Consider the following 24,491-nt stretch of genomic DNA (forward strand, 5'->3'; position numbering starts at 1 on the left):
TATATTACGCCTTGCCGGGGCTTGCGATGGCCGGTTGAGAGCCGTATGGGAAGTAGGACGTGGGCACTGAATGTGTCCCCAGCCGGCGTTGTAATAACCGTCGATGGTTAAGTAGTTAGATTATATACGCTGGAAGAGGAGATCGGATCGGAGGTCCGGGTAGCGTAACTGGCAACGCATCTGCACGGTAAGCAGGAGTTGTGGGTTCGAGTCCCGCTCCGGGCCGATTTTTTCTCCCAGCGGTTCCAAATTATTTAAATTAATTAAAATTATTTATAATTATTAATATTAATAAGAGATGGCGCCTAACGCTTACCTCTAGTACCAAATTGATTACGTAATTTATCTAATAAGTAGCATAAAACTAGCCCGATAGATTTTCGGCAGTCTGTTGGTTGTAGCTATAATTATATATCGGGTTGGAGATGTTTGTATATACATACACATATACATATATGATATATTAAACATGTTGGCCCAAAAATTTTGCAGACAAGATAGGAGAATAAACCATGAAGGAAAATATAATGTATATATATATATATATAATATATCATTGGGATGAAATGATCAAGTGATTGGGATGAAATCGTCTGTGCAAACGTTGGCCCAGTTAATCGATAAATATTTGACTTTTATGCTGATGCTCCTTATATTGGGTGTTACCGACAATTCCATTGTACAACAATTTTCCTTGATATTGCCTCTGGTCAATACTGTACTAATATGGCATTCTTGTTGAAATTTTTCCAGGGACATGTTGTGAAATATATCATTTTGTCTATAGATTGTAGTGATTAAATTTTCCGTTTCGGTAGCGTTGGGAACGTTTAATAATATTATTCTGGGCCTTCGCCCTTCGCTGATATGGCATTTTATTTTACTCTTTATAGTGTTTATTTCCTCAATGGCCTTTTGCAAGACTCTTCCCTCATTATTGTTATGAACCCTTATGCAGATTCCCTCATTTCTTATTTTTCTAATATTCTTAACGCAGATTCCAAGCTTTTGAGGTTTAACCTTTTGCATGATTTCTGAAGCTATGTCTTTGCTGGTTAATAAATTGTCAGCATTGTCGTTATATTCCATGTTTGGATATACCAAAACCGCATGGTTGCCGCCTATGCCTTCATTATGTATCTTTGCCGACAAGGATTTAGATATAGATTTTGTCATGTTACTTGGTTTGGTGCCTGTGGCTACCACCTGGGCATAAGACAATTGGGTGGAAATTGTTGGCAAAGCTGGTTCCCTTTTTTTATTGCAGATTTCTCTTAACATTCCATACATCTGATTTAATGCAGCAAACACAGTTGATGCCCTTTCCCTAACCTCTACTCTCTCTTGCACTCTCACCGTCCTAGACTGGGGACACAATTCAAAAATACGTTCGAGACAGAGTGCCGCCTCTTTAATGAGGTATTCTTCCGTGTTCCCTGGGCACTGCGGGTCCCCATTGGGACCACTATTATTTATGTTGCCATTAACATTATCGCCTTCCCCTTCTATACCACTTGTTTGGCCATCAAGAGTCATTTGAAGTAACCCTTCCTATGTTATATCCCCTATCTGACTAAAATCTTCCATTATGTCTTCCATAGTGAGGGATTAATAAAATACCAAAATGTCGAAAAGCAAAATAATCACTAATAATAACGAAATAATGATAATAAAAATAAAATGACAAAATCAAATGTCAATGAAAACCAAAATAATAAGTTTAATAAAATAAATGCAATTAAAATCAATTTAATACTAAATAAAACCCAAATAAAGTTAAATACGTTTAAAACGCCGTTAAAAAGCCATTAAAACCGTTGCAGATGACGAGGTCAATGACCGTTACCAAGCCCGTTAGTTGGAGAAAAGCGAAAATTTTAGCTTAATTTTTAACTTATTCTAATTTAAAAACTAGTAAAAATATCCCAACCAAAATTTTACAAGATGTTACTGTAATCCTAACATACTAAAGAACAAAGAACAAAAAGCAGATGGCCCGCCGTTAGCCCAATAAAGCCCGCTAAGCCCCGACTCAAAAGAAATTAAAAACGCAAATTGTACCAAAACTAATGGGCCAAATTTAACCAAAATTACCCACAGTACTCATGTGTGACAACCCTTTAAACCCCTGAGATTCAATCCGGAAAAATGGCGTCCGGAAAAGTGGTCTGAAAAAGGTGACTTTTAGTCCGGTCCTAATTCCTGAAAAAGAGGTCGGAGACCCACAAAATTGGTATCAAACGATTCTTCTCTTTACCCTGAATCCAGCAATATATAGCACAACACAATAAATCCAATTTGAGTCGAGAAAACGTAATCCAAACAGGAGCTGAAATTTTTGCTGCCTCCCCAAATCACGACTCCACAGCTGATCCTGCATATAGGCTATAGTCTCATGTCCAACTTTGTCGTAGAAAGTTGTCAAAAACGACATTCCACAAAAGTGGGCCGCATACAGAGCCTTGTGGGCAACCCCTAACCACATCACAGTATACAGTATGTGCTCCACAATTTAATTCTGCAGTTCTGTGATCAAGATAATTTATGAAAACTTTATATATATTTGCAGGACATTGCCTATCTCTTAAGCTTTGCAAAATCGATGGCCACCAGGCACTGTCAAAAGCTTTAGCTATGTCAAGACTGATAGCAAGTACATACCTATATTCCTCGAGTAATCGATTTACACCATTAATGACTTTTTCTATTGCAGCTGGTGCTGAGCATTAGGGACAAAACCCACATTGATTGTTGTGTAAGTAATAATTGGTTTCAAGATGCCATGATAGCCTGTTGGTCAATAATCTTTCAAATACTTTGCCAAGGACTGGCAAAAGTGAGATTAGCCGACATTCATCCGGTTGCCAGGTTTAGGGACAGGCACAATTCTTGCTCGTTTCCAGGGTTTAGGAAAAATTCCATGTCTAAGACATGTGTTATATAAATTTGTCAGTTTGTCAGGTATTATGTCCCATATATGCTTTGCCAAGTCAGGCGAGATGTCATCATATCCAGCAGCTTTCTTAATATTTAAATTTGCAAATACCCAAGCAGTTTCCTCATCCAAAAATTCAGGGGTATTGCTAGTATTATTTATATCCTTAAATATTTCCTCCCGCATTCCACATTGGTAATCACTTTCTTGGTTTAGGGAATCTGGAAGACAAAATACGTCCATCTTTTTATTAGCTGCTTCCATAAAACTTTGTCCAATAGCAGTTGAGTGTAGAATTTGCTTGCGTCTCAGTTTGTCAGTACAGAAACATATTATGAAACCCCAAGGGTTGCGACCAGCAGCAGCACAAAATTCATTCCAAGACTGTTGTTTAGCCTTTCTGACTGCATTCTTGTAATTTCTTAGATGTTTGAAGTAAGAACAAATTAACAGAAGAACAAGCAATTATTTACTGTGACATTGTCACAAACCGGGCTGCAATTTTTAATCATATTTTTAATTTAATTTAAAATATATGCCGTCCACCTCAAATTAGTAGTCTTGCCCCTGTACATCATACTTTTTGTGTTAACAAGTGCTTCCAATGGAAGACAGTGATGACGACTTAGGAGTTAAAAACATACAGCAGAAATAAGAAGGATCTTGATTACTTTTCTCAGTATTTCTTGTAGTCCATCACATTGATAAATGTGATTTTCAGGCCTGAAAGTTTCTCTTTCCTTCCACCAAATATTTTGATGTCCTCTGTTACTCACGTTCTAATTTTTTGGAGGATTTACAGCTTCTTCAAATTGTGGGTAGCCTGAGGTAAGAAGTCTTTCTGGTAGGCAACAGTTTGGTGAGACCTGCCCACTGGTCAGTGGATGGCTTGTTTATGGTTTTTTTCTATTCCGGAAAGTCGGGATTCTTTTGTCAGGTCGAGTGGAGGAGGTGAGAGGGATCGTCGGTAAAGTGTGAGCGATACTCGAAGTAAAGACGACTTTTAACAACAAAACAACATTTATTTAGACAACGTACTGTTGAATTTTCCTGTTGAGCAGAGTCTGCAGGGTTGAACAAAAAAAAACACACGGACAAGTCAGCTCACAACAATTAGGGTTTTTAATTAAAGTTCGTTAAGTCCAATCGGGATAATTACACAAATCGCGAATTAATAACACAATAACACATCCGAATCAATGATACACACGTTTACCTCGTTCCTCCTTTATCTTCCTTAACAATGGGGCTGACAACACGTGGCGAAGTGGGATGACAAGAACGGCGCGTAACAAAGACAAATAACTGAACGTTACTCACGACAAAAGAAAATCTTGGCCGCAAACAAAACATTTGAAGAACCACTACGTGCCGACGAGTCTTCCTTCGATCTTCTCTTATTTGGGCGAGTTAGAGTCTACAGCCACACAGTTCCTATTCCGATGCCAATCCTTTTCTTCTTCTTTCTTCAGCGCTTCAATCGAGCCGGGAATCCCAGAAACAAAAAGCCCCTATTCCATGTGGGTCACATCTTATATACCCTACAAACCGGATATACCAAACGTGACCCTCAACCTGCCAATCTGGCTGCCAATACACAGTTAACCGGGGAAGGGTGGCATCGCGAAACAAAACGAAAGGGGTGAGGGAAAAACCAAAACGAAAACAACAAAGAAAACAAAGAAATAGTCGCGAAGTGCTACAATACTATCCTTACATACAGGGATTAACTATTCACGCGTAATTCGAAGTGACCACGCCGAGAGAGAGTTTACAATATTTGGTCATACTTCCGGTTGATTTGAATTAGTTTCCTAGGATTTGCTTCGGCAATGTCTCCCCGGGGTGAGGTAAGGCGTGGACGACTTGGCTCGTGTCAGGCGACGTCGACCCCCCTGTCAGTTCTCACCTCTTGTTTATACCCTCTGGTCTCGCGATCATTTTTCACCAATTACAGAATTTTTTGGATAAGGTCCAGGTGATTCAGTTGCGGATTCCATTGTGAAAGGAAGTTACTCCGGGGACGGAAAGATGAACATTTTCCCTTGGAAAATTTCGAAAAAACAAAACGGGAAAATGGAGGGTTTCTTTGTTAAAATTACTTTATAGTTAATATTATAATTCTGTTGATTTATTTAATTGTTCTGGATTCGGGTCGCTTCTCACATTGCTTCGGCCTTTCTAAAATCATACTTGTTCTTAAGGAGCAAGTTTGATTTTTTTTTTTTGCTCTGAGGTACATAGGAATTTACTCTCTCTCTTAAAGTTTAAGGAATATTTCCATAAGGGAATATAAAAACATCCTGTTTTTTTCCCCCGATTACAATTACAATTTTCCGACATGTAATTGTAAAAAGAAGCCAGGTAATATATAAGCGATATATAAAAGAAAATTAATACAACCGTGAATGTATTTATAGATTGGTAATTACAAACAGTAAGTGGGTTGTTGATTTACAGATATATGGGAAATACTTTCCCTTTTAATCATAGTTTCCTGGTTGGGATTGGTTCGTTTAAGTTCCGGTGGACCTGGATACGAGGGTAACAGTTCACAGTTCGTAGAATTGTTGTTCGTTCTTCTTTCTTTGTTCTTGGAGAGAAGGTCGAAGGTCAATACTTCTATGGAATTGCTGGTCACAGGTGAAAGGGTTTTCAGCGTGGCGGATATATGTCGATGTTTAGGATGGCAATTTGGGGTTTTTTTTCGAAGTGACGACATCAGATAGTCTTGCCTTAGAAGTTCAGAAGGCACCGTTGAAGTCGATAAATGAGTTCTTTTCATGGCCTAGAAGTCTTTGAGTTCTAAAAAGCACTGTCCTTATAGGCAAAGTAAGTATTAATAGTAATTTCTTGAATAAAAGGGTTATTGATTTAGAACGGTATAGAGGTATGCAAAGTTATACACAGTTTGTGGTGTTACTCTCTTTCGGTAAAGTGATGTTAGGGATTAATATCATTAATGTATTGAATTCAAGGAGATAACAAAAATTCAAAAGATAATAAAACTTATTTTTATTAAGAGATAAATAAAATAATACAAATTTGAGAGAAGAATTATTATAAGAAATGTGAAACAATTAACAGCTCGCAACTCAGAAAACAGGAATATTTTATTAAATTATGTTCAACAAATTTGAAAGAAGAATTATTATAAGAAATGTGAAACAATTAACAGCTCGCAACTCAGAAAACAGGAATATTTTATTAAATTATGTTCAAAAATTCTATTTTCTATTGTTTGAATTATGGACTACTGTTAAGGACAGATATTGAGTTGAACTAATTATACTAACTATTGTAAAAATAATATAAGCATGTTTTACTGTTATAATTTTTAAAAACTATAAACATTATATATATTGATTTNATATATAGGTGGATATAAGGGATAAATAGGTATATTATAATAGTAAAATAATGTCATGGAACTGATGATGGCTGATAGTAAGAAGGGGGTTATAAAATTGTTTTTCTTAAGGACAAGGACAATGTGGTCGGTGTGTTTGGTGGGGTCTGAGTGGTCGGGAGTGTCCTCACATCAGAGGAGGTTGGAATATGGGGGTTCTCGAAGCGTAGGGGAAGGAAAAGTATTTCTTTCTTCATAGGTTTGTTCTGTTAAGTTCGTTTCTTCCTGGAAGTCCGCTTCTAGATTGGTCGGACATTTATGTCCAATGGGTAGGATGAGCGTGGCAGGGGTTTTTCCTGTTTCTCTTTGTAGTTTGGTAAAGGCCATAGCTGTCCGTAGGGACGCTGGGTCGACCTCAGGCGGAGCGGGTTGATCAGGGATTGGTGGGTCGGGTTCCCACCACTCGTTGAGATTGCTCATCTGGAAGGGTGATAAAGTTGAATTAAGATGTAGTAATGGACAGAAAAAATTTAAGGTTGTTATGAGCTTCAAAAGAATAGATAATGTCACTTGACAACACTAAAGGAGGTTGACAGGGGGAAAGTGTGGAGGCTTCCAATGGTGGAATGTGGGAAGATGTCCATTGGAGGGACTGGGCTCTCTTTTTGAAAGCGATAAAGTAGGTAAAGGTTGTAGAAGGCAAAGAGGAAGTTAATAAATGTAAAGTAATGGAGACAGTAAGATTATCATGTTTGGTGACGCACACAAAAAGTTTTTGATTGTAACAGGACAACAAAACGGCCCACTTTAAGGGAGGGGTGTGGTTGGAATGGACGCCCAGGAAAAGTAGTGACAACCGGGGCAAGTCCGGAATTTGTGGATGGGCGCTATGAAAATGGGAAGGGAGAGTAGAACGCTCTCCCTCCCAGGTACAATTTTGGTCTTGGAAAGGACAAACTAATGGTTGGAAGGGACAGTTTAGTTGGTGTGATACCTGAAATTTTTCGAGAAGTAGTTTGGTACATTCATATTGTCAGTGCTTACACGGGAGTCTTAAGGTCGAGGTGAGTTGGTCGACAATTAAGCTCCTGATGTGTCTCATCGGCTCTTGGCACGTATGGAAGTGTGTAATTTGCGGCTTACATGTGGAACAAACCAGATGACCATTTGCGCACTTATAAGCTGGAGCCTGGATCAAATTATAGCAAATAGGACAGCTTAATAAGGTAGTGATGGATTTGTCAGTGTCAGGGGATGCCATGATGCTTAAAAAAGGGAAAAATACATATAAGGAGATGGAATTCATCTTCGGTTAAAAGTAAAAATGTATCAATAATCCTGAGGGTGATGGAAGGGGAAAAACAAAGGTATGTAGCTAAATAATAGGAAAGAAACGAACTTCTTTTAAGGGTCATTAGTATGACTGAACAATGGGCTTCCAGTTTCGTTGTGTTGGGTTGCTTCGAGGCAGTGCCTCTCGAGAAGCGGTGTTTATTTCGGGTTCCTTGGATTGGGATTTCCCTCTTCTATAGTAGGTAGGGGGAGTTCTTCCGGGTAGGATGTGGGTGAAGGTGGAGTTGGTCAAGTATTTTTGTTATGAATACAATAATAGATAAAACAAATGAGGCAAAATACTCCTATAATAATACCTAGACCTCCTGTAATGATTTCATGATAACTAACGAGTTATACGTGGGAGCGGATTCAGTTGTTCTCTGAAGCAGGTGTTCAAGATCATATTGGACTACGGTCAAATCTCATTCGGCCAATTTTATATCATAATTATAATGGGAAGCGGAATCTATTATTTTTGGGCCGACTTCCTGGAGACGTTGCAACAGTTGGATCTCGGTTTGATTTAGTATTTGTTTGATAGGTGGAATTATTACTTGTTGTGCGATCTCCAATTGTAGAGTGGATTGTTGTTGAAAATGTGGGGTAAGAATAATTTCGGGCAAAAAACCGGTACAGGCATTCGGCAGGAAAATCATTCCAGTGTGATTTAATTTTTTTGTGGTGGCTAAAAAAGGGGATTTTTGATGTCGAGCAGGACATCGGATAGTTAATGTGAGTGGCTCAGACATGGAATAAATCCATACTCCGGGACGATTTATGCGCTTAAAAATTGGATTATATTTCGGGACTATATGTCGAGTGCAAAGTTCCTTGACCTTCTTTTCATTTCCGCTGAATAGCGAGTATTCACAACTCTGGTGGGGCGTTCTGTGAATAGGAATGTCTAATGAACATAAGAAAAAATGGCTGTTTGACAAATGGAAAACTCATGCCTCTGCAGCAACATATAGGATTGTCTATCCATGGAGAGGGTAATTGGGTTGGATTTGTATAAAGGTTTTTAAGGTAGGAATGTAAGTAGGGAATTTTACGATTTCATACATATCAAAGTATCCACTAGAAGTGATTAAAGGAATCTTGGCAAAGATTCTCAGTTTGCCGGGCAATGTGACTGCCACCAATGAACCAAGCCCAACATCTTCAAGAATCATTATACTTCATCTTCAAGAATCAACTATACAATTTTATTAACTATATTTACTATTTGTCGCTAATAATAATTTTTTTATCCCCGGTAACCTAGTTACTGGGATAAAAAAAATAATAATTTATTGGGTAAAATTTTTCTTGTTTTATTATATGCTTAGATATACATATAGTAGTGAGGGATGAATACATAAATTGAGTTAATAGTTAATAGTTGGCTTCGCTATGAAGAACTTTGACCGCCCTAGTGTCAAGATTGTTTTCGTCCCCGTGTAGCTTGATTCTGGCGAGAACGTTCTGGTTGCTGCGAAGGAGGGAACAACGGAGTTCGTGAGGCCGTAACAGAAGAGATACCGTCTGGGGGATTGTAGTAAGCCTCGATACATGCTAGCTTATCTACGTATGCTGTCTCCAAATGTGGAGGGCATTCATAATTGACAGGAAGCACTAGTGTGGCAGGGGTATTTTTATGTCGGTACTGTGACCAGTTGAAATTGATGGCAGCTTCGAGGGATGGTCCCTTGATAAATTTTCGTTCTGGAGATGGGGAGGAAGGAGAGGAAACGAAAGAGTCCCACCACTGATTATCAGGATTATCCATGGCTGGAAAGCAGGTTGGAAATATTAGAATAGTACAATTAATCGGTATCATTTACATTAATAGTAATAATGAACTTAAAATTATGGAAAGCACCGAAAGAGTAAATAGATTCGGCAGAAAGTTCTAATGGAGAATAGAGGTCATAGGTGTCGATAGATTCCCAGAGAGGAATATGGGTAGAATTCCATTGAAGTGAGTGAGGTCCTCGCTTCAAGTTAATTGTATAGGTAAAAGAGGACAGAGAGGGAGGTTTGGTTAAGATATAGACCTTAATAGAAAAGTGGGGAATTTCTGAATGGGTCTTGGTGACGAGGATGAGGAATTCATGTCCATAACAGGCTAAGAGGGTAGCCCATATTAGTGGACTAGGTCCTTCTGCATCAAGACCAAGGAAGAGGATAGAAGATCGATTATATTTGTTTATCTGCGAATGAGCTTGCTGAAGATGAGGTGAGATAAGTGATCGCGCTCCTTCCCACAGACAATTCAAGTCCCTGGGGGGACATGGGAAAGGGGTGAATGGACACTGCCGTTCATGAAACTCCCGATCTTCGGTTGTTAGATATTCGGGGCATCCATGAGCTTGGTGCATGCAGAGTAACCGTAGGGAGGCGGTGATTTGTTCGGCGACGAGACTACGGATATTTCCCATAGCCTCCCGGCACGTATGACATTGTGTGATACGTGGCTTACATTGCGAGCAAACAATATGTCCATTTGAACATTGAAATACTGGCGATCTCACAATCTCTACACAAATGGGACAGCTGAGTAAATTGGCCAAGGACTTATCCATGGTTATAGAAGCCATAATTCTGTAAGGAAGAAGAAGTACATATAAGGAACGTTATTGATGTAATGAATTTTAACTAAATAAGGTTATGGGAGATCAATTTCTCCATTTTAATCCTCGCTAAGTTCGGGCGAGGAGCGTCGGCTATGAGCAGGAGAGATAAATCGGGGAATACGACTACGGACTCAACGGGGCCGAGGCATAACCCAAGATTGTTCAGCAACCGGACAGCAACTCCGAAGGGCATAAGGAGGCGAAATTTCGGTTTCTGCCTCCGTTTCGGACTCGGCGGAGTCTCTTTCCTCTTCGGCTTTTTCACTCTCACGATCGCTAACTAATTCGGGTGATGGGACAGGTATAGAGTTTAGAATAAACTCATCCCAAGGATCGGATAGTAATTTTGGCTCTGTGTTTCGATCATCATTAATTGGTTATTTTTCGCTGTATCCTGGATTTTTATATATCTTTATATTCAGTAACTCTTAAGGATTCTGTAAGTGTTAATATTTTAAAAATTGGTAAGGTACTTTTTATATTATAAGCACCCGTTATTTTTGGCCTTTGTCGGCCCCGCTCGTGCTTCCTGTTTGGATCCAGGCTACTTTCGTTACGTTATTATATTGACCTAGATATATGTAAAATGTTGTATAAATTTGGTTTCATTCTTTTAAACGGTTCGCGAGAATTTTCGGTTTAAATTATTTACCATAGACAAAGGTTGTGTCCACCACGTGGTCGTGTTAGCCACTCGGCGGGAGCTAGCTGTTTGGTGTGTGGCTTTTTGCGACAGTTGATTTCGTTTGTTCCATACTCTTAATTGTAATAGCAACTTTACTGTGTATACTTGTTCAACATGGATTCCAGCAAGCTCTCGGAGTTCCTGGACAAGGCCTACAGAATTGCAGACAAAGTGAAAGATTATTTGTTGACAACCATAACGGGCGTTTCAGCACGGAAGCACACACAAGATATATAAATAATCAAATTCAAAAAATAATCGACTTGGCAGAATCCACTATGAAGGATAACTGCCCATCGGATAATCTTACGGATAAGACTAATGCCTCGAGTGTTCCACTTACTTTGGGCACTCCTACTGGTAAGGGAGCCATGTCCCCTGGACACAAGGAGTCCTTGCTCACTGACATAACTGCATCTATGCCTGTCCTGCTGCCTCCCAGAATCCATCCTTCATCCAATTATCATCCCTCTAACCTCCACCAAAAATTGACAGATTATTACCAAAATCGATGGCTTAACCAACACTAGTGATAAGATCAGCAAAAACGTCAACAATATAGCTGAACAGCTAAACTATGTAGCCCCAAAAGAGCAAACTGAGGAGCTCTCTAGAAAACTAGAAAAGCTTATTACTGATGGCCCTATACAGGAAATCTTAGAAAACCAAAAGAGTGTACAGGAGAAGATGGAAAAGCTCCACCCCAGCAATTTCTCTCCTGCTGAAACACCCATCACTTATAGTACTGTTCTCCGATCCAGCAAGATCGTCAATCCCAATACCAACACAAAAATCCCAAGAACACCTATGTCTAGGCCTGAGGTCTTGCTCTTGTATCACAATAGCGATGATAAGAGCTGCAATAACTTAAGAAAATTAATTTATGACAAAGTAAAACCATCTGAACTTAATATTGGAGTTGAACGAATACGTAATATAGGAAACGGCGGCTTGGCTCTCGAGCTTAAGAAGGCAGCTGATGCCCAAAAACTTCAAAACTATATTGAGGATAAAATTTCGGAGATTGCTGTTAAAAAACCTAAGAAACGTCTACCGAATCTCATAATGTACTTCGTGCCTTCACTGATCGCACATGAAGAATTGCCACAACTCTTATACAATCAGAACGATACAATATCTGAAAATTTCACTGAGGAAGACTTCAAAGGGGCATTAAATACTAAATTCACAATGGGAAAGAAAACTAAACCATTTACCAATTGGGTGATCGAGGTCACACCCCAGCTGCGAAAGCAGTTGTTAATTCTGGGCAAGGTAAACCTGGAATGGCCCAGGTGTCGCGTGGCGGATTTCTGCCCCGTCCTGCAGTGCTATCGCTGTTGCAGATTCGGTCACACTACTAAAAATTGTAGCCAGACCACTGCAACATGTAGCCACTGCACGGGTGAACATGTATTTAAAGATTGCAACCAAAAAGACAAACAACCAATTTGCATCAACTGTAAACATGAAAAAGTTAGTAATGCCGATCATAATGCACGGGATAGCTTCTGTCACATCTACCAGCGTATCAAATACAACTTGCTAAAACAAATCGACTATGGAACAATATGCTAATAACTATATCAGTTTTCTGCAGTATAATGCTGGAAGGAGCATTGCAGCTACTTCCATCCTCAGCTCTCTCATGCCAAAATACGATTTTATTTTCTGTCAGGAGCCTTACTGTATAAATAACAAACCGGCCTGCATCCCATCCACCTGCACTCCACTCAGCGGCACTACCAATTACCCCTGGGCTGTGTCCATTGTCATCAATAACAGACTATCTCTTCTCCACCACTAGGCACTGAGTACACAGTATATCTGTTGTACTGAGATAGTTATCAACAGCAAAAGACACATTTTGATAAACTACTACTGCCCAAAGACCTAAACATCGAGCTTATGCTCAACAATATACAAAACATTATGGACCACTTTATTGATGTCTATTTTATTCTGGCCGGGGACACTAACGCCCACTCCCCTACCTGGGTGGGAGAGCGTCTTGACAATTGTGGACGCCTTCTTGAAGAGTTCTATGCCCACAGCAACCTGCTCGTTGTTAACGACCCTTCATCCCCGCCTACCTTCACATCAAGCCAGGGTCACAGCTGGATTGATGTGATGGCCTGTTCTTTGGAATGTTACCCACACATTAATGATTGGAAAATCCTGGACGACAATATTGATGATCATGCATTTATTTTTTTCAAGATTGGTGTTGCATCCCCCAACAATCTCTTCCAACCACGACTGAAATACAACCTGAAACGCGCCAATTGGAATGAACTACAGGCATTTCTTTTTACCAACCTAGTTGACTGCAACCATGACGATAGTGATGAAGCCTGCCACAGCATTGAACATAATATTGACATCATTGATAGAGCCTGCAAAATGTACATTCCCCAGTATGTTAACAAACGTAAATCCGTCCCATAGTGGACTCCTGATCTGACAAATCTTAGGAGGGACAATATTCATTTAAGGAAGAAATACCAGAACTGCCACACGCAACCCCAACGAAATCACAACAAACAGCAATATTACCACCATTTGAACATATACAAAAGTGAAATCAAAAAAGCCAAACAGAAGTCCTGGGAAAATTACTGTGCAAAGGCCACAAAAAGCCCATGGGGATTTATAACAAGACTCTGTACCAGGAAGCTAAGGAAAAGTCAAATTCTCTATTCTAACACAGCAGGGGAAGATTTTTTCCTAGCTGCGAACAGAAAAATTGATATCTTCTGCCTGCAGGATTTAGAGGAAAATGACAATGAAATCCATCAAAGAATTCGACATCAAACCAATGCAGACATTCACACTGAAAACGACCCCGACTTTCAACTTTATGAGATTGATAATGCCTTTAACAACCTCCGAAATAAAAAAGCACCAGGACATGACGATATTACTCCAGAACTGGCCAAAATCATCTGGAGCCTTGTTCCCAGTCAACTCACTCAACTATATAATGCCTGTCTTAAACATGGTATTTTTTCCTGAAACCTGGAAACATGCCAGGATTGTCCCCGTTCCAAAGCCAGGAAATTCAGAGGAAAGTCGACCAATATCTCTCCTGCCAGTCCTTGGCAAAGTCTTGGAACGCTTGATGAATAACAGACTAATGTGGCATTTGGAGACAAATTCCATTATACATGGTTCACAGTTTGGCTTTCGGCCACAGAAGTCATCAGAGGATGCTATTGAAAAGGTTGTAAGCAGGGTCAATGATTTACTCGATAGCTACAAATATGTACTTGCCATAAGCCTAGACATTGCCAAGGCTTTTGACAGCGCGTGGTGGCCCCTTATCCTGCAACAGTTAAAAGAAATGAACTGCCCTGCAAATGTTTATAAAATTTTCTATGATTATCTCCATAACAGAACAGCCACCCTACAGTGTGGTGAACATCTTATCCATCGCAAAGTCGTCCGTGGCTGCCCACAGGGTTCTGTCTGTGGCCCAGTCCTTTGGAATGTCATTTTTAACAACTTTCTGGAGCAAGATTTCGGCCAGCATGAGATAGTTTCCTATGCCGATGATGCTCTTGTGCTCCTCGGGGGCCGCTCTCGTGCTGCTCTCGAGGAAAACGGCAGCAACGCTCTGAATAAAATCTTACAGTGGGGAGAAGATTACAAACTAAGATTCAATGCAAGGAAAACCAAAGGTATCGTCTTTAACAAACCGGGCAAACAGAACTTATACCTCAGAGTGCCCACTATTAAAATGGGAGGTCACTCTGTCACTATTAAAAAATCCATTAAGTATTTGGGAGTAATTCTCGACCATCGACTTCTCTGGAAAGAGCACATAAATTACATCACTGAGCGGACCGGAAAAATCTTTAATGCCTTCGCCCGCATTGCAAAGAAAAGATGGGGCTTGGCCTCCGAGGCTATGGAAACAATCTACAATCAAATTTTTGTGCCCATAACATCATACGCGTGCGGCAGCTGGGGATTGGCTGTCCGCAAAGTGCACAACAGACGTAAAGTGATATCCGCTCAAAGAAGTGCACTTATGCACATTACTAGGGCGTATGCAACAACTCCCAATATCTCCCTACAGATTCTGGCAAAAAGGCACCCATAGATAAAGTTCTGATCTCTAAGGCAACACTCTGGCACTTCAAACGAGGCCACACCATTTATACGGAAAACTATAATGTGAGAATACGGACGAGGGTCCAGGCCCTCTAATCGTCAGATCAGTTAGACCTGCTCACTTTGTCACTGGATGGCTTAATTTTCAACAGAACCCGAGTGGTAAGATTCTGTGTGGGTGTGTGCACAAGAACGAATACCAGACAAGAAGGACATTAAATACAAAATTAACAATTTAATTATTACTAACAATACTACAATATCTTGGATACAAAGGAATAATACCATATAATAACAGTATTGATTACCTATGTGAGGATAGTTTCTATCTCTATGTTATTTAGAATAAGCCCGAGAGAGAGAGTTTTACATTAGATTTACCTCGTTGTTCATGTTGGGATCTGGTACCTTATAGATTCTCTTCCTGCAGAATGGAGTTGGGAGGACAGGCTGAACCAGGGATGAGGAGCACTTTGCTATAGCACCAATTTGAACGAACCCCCGAGAGTCCGTTAATCAGCCCTTTTATCCCCAATTATTTCATAACATCTTAGAAATTGGTTATGACATTTGAGCAGGTGGTGTGCAAAATTCTACGACACGAGGCGTGGAGGAAGGAAGCAAAACATCCTCAGTTCTTGGAAAAGCGCTACGTGACAGAGCAGATTCACAGGATGTAAAAATTTATGTCCTTATTAGGTTATGTTTTAGTAATTATTCCAAATTTTATCATTCTTTTTACGTAGTTGAGTGAAATTAAAGCATAGTATATATTACATTAAAATTTTATATTAATTATCTCAAGAACACCGTCAGATTGTCACAATAACATCAATAGCAGTGACTTCGAAAGCAGCATTGATTATGCTCTTACCAGGCATCCGGCAACACCCAATTTAATCACCTTCTCTCAGCCCGAGCATGCAAACATCGAAATTTATACCGACGGCTCAAAAGCGGACTCTAAGGTGGGCAGTGGTTTTATCGCCTTCCACAATAGCAACGAGATTGCCTCTGGACGTTACCGGCTGGGCAAACACTGTTCTGTACTCCAGGCAGAGCTGTTTGCCATCAAAATGGCGGTGACTTGGTCAGTCACCAACTACACTAACAACACTGTGGCCATTATTTCGGATAGTGCTTCATCCATCTCCCTGCTGCAAAGTGCCACTGGTCACCCCATCTCCAATGAAATAAAAGACATCATCAACAACACTAACAACTGCTATTTCATTTATTGGACACGAGCCCACCAGGGCACGCCCGGTAACGAGCGAGCCGATGCTCTGGCGAAATCTGCAGGAGATGACACCAACCTCCCTATCTCTTATACTAAGCTTACCTCTAAAACCGTCAAGAACCTACTTTGGAAGGATCTTATTATTTCTTGGCAGCAAGACTGGAATGATATTAACCATCATACCACATATAATTTCATCCCTCTCATTGAGCCTTTTATTCTGAGCAGGTGGTACAAACCTTGCCATCGTGCTAGTCAATTTCTCAGTAATCATGGCAGGTTCAACTCATACCTTACAAGGTTCACTAATGCGTCCAATCCTAACTGCTCCCTGTGTGGTGTCGAGGACGGCAGTCGACACTACTTCTTTGACTGCCCGATGTTGGAACCAGAGAGGCTTTGCCTTAAGCTCACTATTGAGGCACATGGTGGTATATGGCCTACTGACTGCACGAGAATCTTTGACTATGAGGACACTTATGATGCCTTCTTAACACTCATCACTAAATACTTTGTACGAACCACGGTCAATGCCTACTCCTAGCCTTTTCTGCCAAGATCACTTTGTCTTTTCTGGCCTCACCTTTTCCTACTCACGCCCTTCTGTGCATGCTGCTTTGGTGTCAATCAATCATCTCATCAACGTAACCATATTGTGTATCTTCAAATTTATGTCAACGTTTCATATTGCTAAGACGACGTAATTTGTATTGGACTGTAATCTCATTTGTCATTGCATGTATATATTGTAAATAAGCACCTATAACTAATTCCTTTTGTATTAATTGATTATTTTTACTGAATTTATTGTACCTGATATTTAATTTAATTTAATTTCTTTATATTATTATATCCTACTAACTACAGGTATACCTCGACTTACGTCGTTTCGAGTTACGTCGTTCCCGATTATACGTCGTTTGTCAAAAAAGTATACGGAAAAATAAAAATCAAGTTTAAGTCATTTTATTCGACTTTACGTCTGTCCGCCACAANTGTATCTGTATCATCCCAAGGATCAGTAAGTAAAGGTTGTTGGTGACTAGAGGTTTGTTGATCAGATTCCTTTGATATGTCGGGAAAATTGGCAGTCAGGTCGTCATTCAGAAGAAACTCCCTTCTAGCTACAGTCGGCTTAATGCGGTTAGCATGTACATGTAGCTTCCTTTTTGTTTGGAGATTTTCAATTATGAAGTTAACAGGGCCGAGGAATTCGATAATACGATAAGGTCCTGACCACCGTGGAGCCAGTTTTCGTTTTAATCCCCTCGGGGTGATGACTTCCTTTAGCAATACTCTATCTCCTATTCGGTATCGAGGAGGAGTATTCCGTCGGCGGTGACGTTCTCGCCTTACTTCAGCCGCCTGTTCCGAATAGCGTTGCGCTGTTTCGTGAGCATTCTTCATTCGTTGGTGTAGTTCGGAGGCAAAATTATCTTCTAAGTCATAAGACACTTTTGCAGGACTAGTGACTAAATCAAAATGGTAAGTAGGGTCTCTTCCGTATAAAAGGAAGAAAGGACTTTCGTCTGTAGAGGTGTGAATGGATGTATTATATGCAAATAAAGCGTATGGTATCCAGTCATCCCAGTCGAGTTGATCCTTGGCGACATAGTGAGATAAAATGTCGATTAATGTTTTATTAAATCGCTCTACCACGCCATTACTGGCTGGATGATATGCGGTAGTGAGAAGTCTTTTTATATGTAATAAGTTGCACACCTCAAGAAACATCTTCGAGATTAAATTCGGGGCTCTATCCATTAACAGTTGAGTTGGAGTAGAATGTCGCAATATTATGTGAGTGACGAATGCTTTCGCAATCGTCTTGCTACTAACATCCGGAAGCGGAACAGCCTCTGCGTATCGACTGAAATGGTCGACAAAAACCAGAATATATTTATTTCCGTTGGTTGTCATTGGTAGCGGTCCAACGATGCCCATAGCGGCACGTTCAAATACGTGAGAGAGAGATGAAAACAACTGCAGTTCTGCCTGTGCGCAGTGTCCACATCGACGATGTTTAGCACAGTTTTGACAACTTTGACAATAATTTCTTATTTCCTTTCTCATCTCTGGTCAATAAAACGATTTGGCTATCTTGGTTAGCATTTTAGTTTCTCCCAGATGTCCAGCTAAAGGATTATCGTGGAAGGTATATAGAATATATTCCTTTAGGGATACAGGAATGACGATTTGTTCCCACCACTTTGTATCTATCGGCCTTTTAGTTCCTTTATGACAGATTGCCCCTTCGTCATTGATATAAAATTCTTCTAAATTGAGATTATGATAAATTCCTGAGGTTACTCCATCGCGTAAAGTCTGGATAAACGGTCCCCAACGCGCATCTTGCAGCTGGGAAGATGCTATTTGAATTACCGAGAAGATAGGATCCACCTCCTTTATTTGCCGGATGGGGATGCGACTAAGGGCATCAGCGTTTTTATGAGCATTTCCCGCCTTATGAACAACATCAAAGTCGAATTCCTGCAAAAATATAATCCATCGAGATAATCTGGAATTAGTAGTAGAATCTTTGCAATCAAGTAACCAACGGAGGGGACGATGATCAGTGATTATAGTAAAATGCCACCCATACAAATAGGGTTTAAAATATCATACAGTCCACACTGTTGCCAAACACTTTTTCAGTGGCGCTATAATTTACCTCAGGCTTTCGTAATAAGCGACTTGCATATGCAATCAGCTTTTCCTTACCGTTTTCTTCTTGAGACAAAATGGCTCCTAAAGCAATATTAGAGGCATCAGTAGCTAATAAAAAGGGTTTTTCAAAATCGGGCGATTTTAATACTGGCGCAGAGGTCAAAATTTTCTTTAATGTCTCGAAACTTTCTTGCTGATTCGGTCCCCATTCAAAAGATACATCCTTCCTTAACAAGTCTGTTAATGGCTTTGCAATTTTCGCATAGGAGTCTATATGTTATCAGTAATAACCTGTTAAACCTAGGAATGATCTGATGTCTCGCTCATTTTCAGGACGCGGAAAGTTTAGGACGCAAGAAATTTTGTCGGAGTCAGGTTTTATGCCCCTTTCGGAAATCTCGTGATTCAAAAATTTTATCTGGCGCTGAAGGAAGTGGCATTTCTGGGGCTTCAATTTGATCCCTGCATCGCCTAATCTTTGGAAGACTTGTTCTAGTCGTTTCAGATGACTAGGAAAGTCGGGACTGAAAGTAAGGATGTCGTCCATGTATACGAGGCATGTCTTTCCCTTTAGACCATGTAATACAAAGTCCATCGTGCGTTCAAAGGCTGCAGGGCTATTTCGGAGCCCCATGGAGCAGCGGTTCCATTGATAGTGCCCATCAGGGGTAGAGAAGGCTGTCTTCTCCTTATCGCAAACACTCAGTTGCCAAAATCCAGAAACAGTGTCCATCGTGGAAAAGTATTTGGCTTGTCCCATCAAACTAAGGGACTCCTGCACCAGAGGGAGTGGATAAGGGTCTATTTTCGTGAGTTTATTTAATTTACGATAGTCAATTACAAGACGGAGTCCACCCAGTTTTTTTTGACAAGAAGTGCTGGGGAACTCCAAGGTGAGGTAGAATGCTCGATAATATTATGGGCCAATAGGCCGTCAATGATTTCGTTTAATTAGTGTCGTTGAGCATATGGAATCCTGTAGGGGGGGGAGTAAATAGGCGCAGCATTTCCTGTGTCAATCGTATGTTGTACGATGTCACAATAGCCTAGATCATAATCATTCATGGCAAAACATGTCGATATTGATACAATAGGGCCAAAAGAGACTGTTTCTCATCTTCGGGAATGTTGGTCCAATCGAAGAGCTGACCAAATTCCGTTTTCGATAAGAATGCAGTGTCTCCTTGGTTAACAAGATTTACGGGATCAGTATCTTCGCTGGCTTCCAAAAATATATTGACCTTAGTTCCCTTTATCAATTTTATCGTTGTGCGTGTAGTATTACACAGACGTATGGGGACTTGTCCCCGTTTATTGGGTGTAACTAGCACATTTACCCCAGTTATCCCCTCCTGGGGGAAGGGAATTGTCTCGATTACTCCGAGAATATTGCTACTACTCTTGACTCCTAAAATTGTAGCAGTCACTATATTATCGGTCATGGGAGGAAGCCGACAGGTTTCCACTAACACTACTTCCTTCCCCTCAGCCATTTCCTTTGGTAAATTGGAGCCCTCTTTTTTGCGGGGTGCTTCAGTTAAAAAGTGCTCTTTATTTACCTTAGTGGTTTCCTGGTCCGTTAACTGTTTAGTAGGTGCGGAGCGTAAAAATGGAACCAGCGTTTGGGGAGGAATAGTTAGTCCTCCACCCTGTAAATCGATAATCATTCCTCTTTCCATAATCATATCCCTACCAATAATACCATCACAAGGGTAGGTAATATCAATATCAACCAAGCAACATGAAAAAGGGAACTGCAGGTTCCCGATCCTGAAAGAGGGGGTTATAATACCATAGGTTTCTATAGGATGCCCAGTGGCGCTTCTCAGATCAGTTTCCCTATCATACTCAAGGTTAACTCGCTCTTGTAAGTTACTTGTGAATGCTTTAGACAGCAAGGACACCTTAGCTCCCATGTCCACCTGTACTGTGGCTGGGTTCCCTCCTATAATACATTCAAAGATGGCTTTGCCTTGGTTACTTCTACTATTAGTAGATTGGGAGGGAAGGGATTGGTCTTGCTTCCTCACGTTTGGCGGATTATCCAGCAGCTGCTTAGGTGATATGTAAGAATCTCTTTTATGTCTAGTCCTGTGATAAGGTGTTAGAGCGGTTTGGCCTACTCTATATTGAGTGTGGCGACCATCAACGCTTTGTACCTGACCTTTCCACCTATGCTGAGGTCCTTCGGGGGAAGGGGATTGAAATCAGACCCTATTACGTTCATTCCCGACGTCACGTCACGTCTCGAGGGTGACTCGTTTCTCTGAGGCATCGGCAGGTAAGGGCCATTGTTATTTCGACGGATGGGTGAGTTCCAATTTTGTCGCTGATATTGGTGAGTCTGGGAGTTCAGTCGCCCGGAGCAATGATTAGGGACACTCGGACGATGCACACCTCGCCGGGAAGGTGAATTACTATAAGGGTTATTATGGTTATAAATTCTTGTAGGACCATGCCGCATCAGAGGAGATCGGGTTGTGCCTTGGGTTAACCCATCCATTTGCACTTTGAGGTTGTCCAAAGCGTTAGCTAGCCGAGCTAGATTAACCTCTGCAGAGCATTCGGGCACTCGTTCATTATCCCAAACAGTTCGCATAATACCATGAGTATGTGCAGTGATACTCTCGATCATTTCCTCACTAATAGCTATTTTTAACACGTCATCAAACGTTTCCGGTTCTCAGGACATTATGCGTTGCCTAATTCGTATTTCGATCCCATTCATAAACTGCGCTTTTAATCTTTCATCTAACTCTTTTCTCTGGACCCTTTGAATAATGGCGGTTTCCGTAGCATCTGCCCCTGGCTCCTGTGGAATTTCTATCTCCATTGCCAAAGCTTGAAGACGGGCAGCATACGTTTGTACGTCTTCCTCTTTAGTTTGTACACATGAAAAAAATCAGTTTAGTCGCACCGAAAATGGCTCTCTTTCAAAACGCCGAATTAATAACCGTTTAAACTCATTGAAATCATCAACTACCTTTATTCGCCTATCTTTCTTTACAAATTCCCAGGCAATACCAGTGAGTTTTAACTTCACAACTGCCAGCATTTGTGCCTTTGACCAAGCAGCTACCTTCATAACATCAGTCAAGGAATCAAAAAAGTCCATTACTCTGGGGCCTCCGGTCTCTCCAGAGAATATGGGTAATAAAGGAATAATGCCACCTAACCCTCCTAGCGTGAGAGGAGCCAGCACTGGATTAGGATTAGGGGGCGGATTAGCAGGGTCCTCCACGGGATGGGGTACGTCCTCCATTATATATATATTTATTAAATTACCTATCTACTAACTTCGGGGTTTCTACCATACTCAAATCGAATTGTCGTATTATTCGAATATAGCCTTTTCGCCTTACCAACAGTTCGAGAGAGTCGGACTCCACTCCTGAAAAACCAATGTGTGAGATATCTGACCCAAGTAATTACTTCCATTAGTCCGACAACGGCAATTCGCTCATGAGTCAGGAGATGGCCATTCAAGGTTATTACCCCATAACAACAGGACGCGTTGTCTAAGAGCGGTAAAGGAGGTGAGAGGGTCGTCAGTTTGGCTTAGGCGATATTCGAATAGACAACACCCAAAATGCAAGAAAAACGAACATTTAATAATCCATTTATACTAAATACATACAGAACTTTGGATACGCTATTCTAATTATATTCTATCGCATAGTACCATTTACCATTTAGAAAGACTGGGCCGAGCTTAAAGCATAGCCTCTAGAAGAGAAGGGAGATAGAATTAGAGTTAAGGGAGGGGGTGGGGAAGGTTGGTGAAAGAGGGAGGAAGGTAGATAGGAAGGGTGGGATCTCATGGACTTGCATCGGCCGTTTATTAAAAGGATAACAATAATTACATGGTTTAGTAACAGGTTACAGTAATTTAGAACAGGAATATCCCGACAATAAATTTACGGATTACAATGTATATACAGATGGGGCCGAACAGTGTGTACAGAGGAATGGCGGCCCTTATATAGGAGCTGGGGGGAGCGAAAATTCCCAGAGGGAAATTAGCTCAACACCCGTATCTTATAGTTGAAGTTCTTGAAGGCCTTGTAGATATTATGGTTTTTAATTAGAGTGTCCAAGGGACAAGGCCAGACCGTGCTCTCAGAGATTACCGTAGCAATGAGATTACTGCGTTCCCTGTCGTACTGCGGACAATGGAAGAGGACATGCTCACTATCTTCCCAATAGTCCAAGCAAGCGTTGCAATAGCCGTCCCCTTTTTTTAAGAACCTCGCCAGGTACCCCTTAAGGTTACCATGGCCGGTAATAATTTGTGTAGTCTCATAGTCCGGGGAGAAGTGAGAAAGGGCTTTCCTCTCGTTGACCGAAGGAAAGAAACGGTGCACCAACCTTGCCGTGTTGCTATTATCCCACCTTGTTTGCCATTGCTTATTGATGAAGTTGTGGACCNTACTCTTTTTCACCTTTATACAGGTAGCCATGTGATATGCCCTATGGATAGTGTCCGTTAGGACATTCACAATTTTCTCCAACTCCTCCCCTTTCTTGATGTCAATCAGGGGTTCCGGTCTCCAGAGATCAGCCAGACATAATTTATAGAGCTCCCAGTTTGTAATATTGATGATTTTGCACCTACCACCAACTTCCCCAATTTCTATGGAGGTAAGTATATAATTATGGTCGCTTGCCGAGACCTTATCAATGGTGTTACAGGTGATGTTCTGTTTGAGAAGATTGGGGTTGCCAAGACAAACATCCACCCAACTGTCCCCCAGGACCGTAGAAGAAGGTAGGCAAAGGGCTGTCATTGAGAGACGTGAGGCTAAAGGCTGCAATTAGTTCACAGAGTTTGTACCCCCTCGGGTCTTCCTTTGGACTGTGCCAGAGGTGCGACTTAGCATTGAAGTCTCCCATAACGATAACTTTGTTGCCCTTAAGCTGTTCCATGGTCAGACTCAGGAGATCCAGAGGGTGTGTAAGATCCTCGTCTGGGGAACAATAGAATGAGATGATATAAATGCCGTCGTCCCTTGTGTCAACCTTCACCGTGGTGAAGTAGTTATTAGAGTGCTGTGCTATGAGTTGGGTCATAATGCTGTTATTGTAGGCAATGATACCAGTTTTAATCCTGTTGTCTGATGTAATTGTGTTATGAATCTTGTTGTTACCCAGCATAGCTATCTTCTTATTGTAGACATAGGGCTCTTGGATTACAAGGATATCCACTTTTAGGTCATGCACCATCTGCAGAGCTTCTGTGGAGGCCGCTTTAGACCGTTGCAGATTAATCTGGAGGATATTGAGGGTGTGACTTTCCTTTGGGCTGTGAGGAGTAGCCATGGTGACGTGGTTGAGGGACTGATCCAAAGAACCTGCGCACCATATCCGATTACTCATATTGCGTGGCCCTTACCTGATTTATTTTATACCATTTAAGAAGTTGGCAGCTCTTGTCAAAAGCGTTGTGGTCGGTGGGGAGAGCTTTATTCTGGGGTACCGTCTTGTTGTATCTTCTGCAGTTGTGACAGACTGGGTCCCTTTGAAGATTGGGGCAGTCTCTGAATCTGTGC

The 24,491-nt window shown here is 40.9% G+C and overlaps 4 protein-coding genes across 4 annotated transcripts; 2 read left to right on the forward strand and 2 right to left on the reverse strand.

Moving 5' to 3' along the window:
- Positions 1-9,424: 9,424 nt before the first annotated feature.
- On the reverse strand, positions 9,425-10,183 carry LOC111619358 (E3 ubiquitin-protein ligase Siah1-like). The gene has a single exon (XM_023361068.1). The coding sequence runs from the start codon at positions 10,181-10,183 to the stop codon at positions 9,425-9,427; it is 759 nt and encodes a 252-aa protein (XP_023216836.1).
- A 1,423-nt stretch (positions 10,184-11,606) lies between these two features.
- Positions 11,607-12,497, forward strand: LOC111619359. Its single transcript, XM_023361069.1, has one exon. It carries the CDS (start codon positions 11,607-11,609, stop codon positions 12,495-12,497), a length of 891 nt encoding a protein of 296 aa, XP_023216837.1.
- Positions 12,498-15,598: 3,101 nt separating this feature from the next.
- On the forward strand, positions 15,599-16,819 carry LOC111619360. Its single transcript, XM_023361070.1, has 2 exons — positions 15,599-15,711; positions 15,841-16,819. The coding sequence occupies exons 1-2, from the start codon at positions 15,599-15,601 to the stop codon at positions 16,817-16,819; spliced, it is 1,092 nt and encodes a 363-aa protein (XP_023216838.1).
- A 6,809-nt stretch (positions 16,820-23,628) lies between these two features.
- Positions 23,629-24,261, reverse strand: LOC111619362. The gene has a single exon (XM_023361071.1). It carries the CDS (start codon positions 24,259-24,261, stop codon positions 23,629-23,631), a length of 633 nt encoding a protein of 210 aa, XP_023216839.1.
- Between the last annotated feature and the right edge of the window lie 230 nt (positions 24,262-24,491).

The sequence above is a fragment of the Centruroides sculpturatus genome, unplaced genomic scaffold, assembly GCF_000671375.1.
Source record: "Centruroides sculpturatus isolate CEXI.00-Female unplaced genomic scaffold, Cexi_2.0 scaffold174, whole genome shotgun sequence".
Taxonomy (NCBI): Eukaryota; Metazoa; Arthropoda; class Arachnida; order Scorpiones; family Buthidae; genus Centruroides; species Centruroides sculpturatus.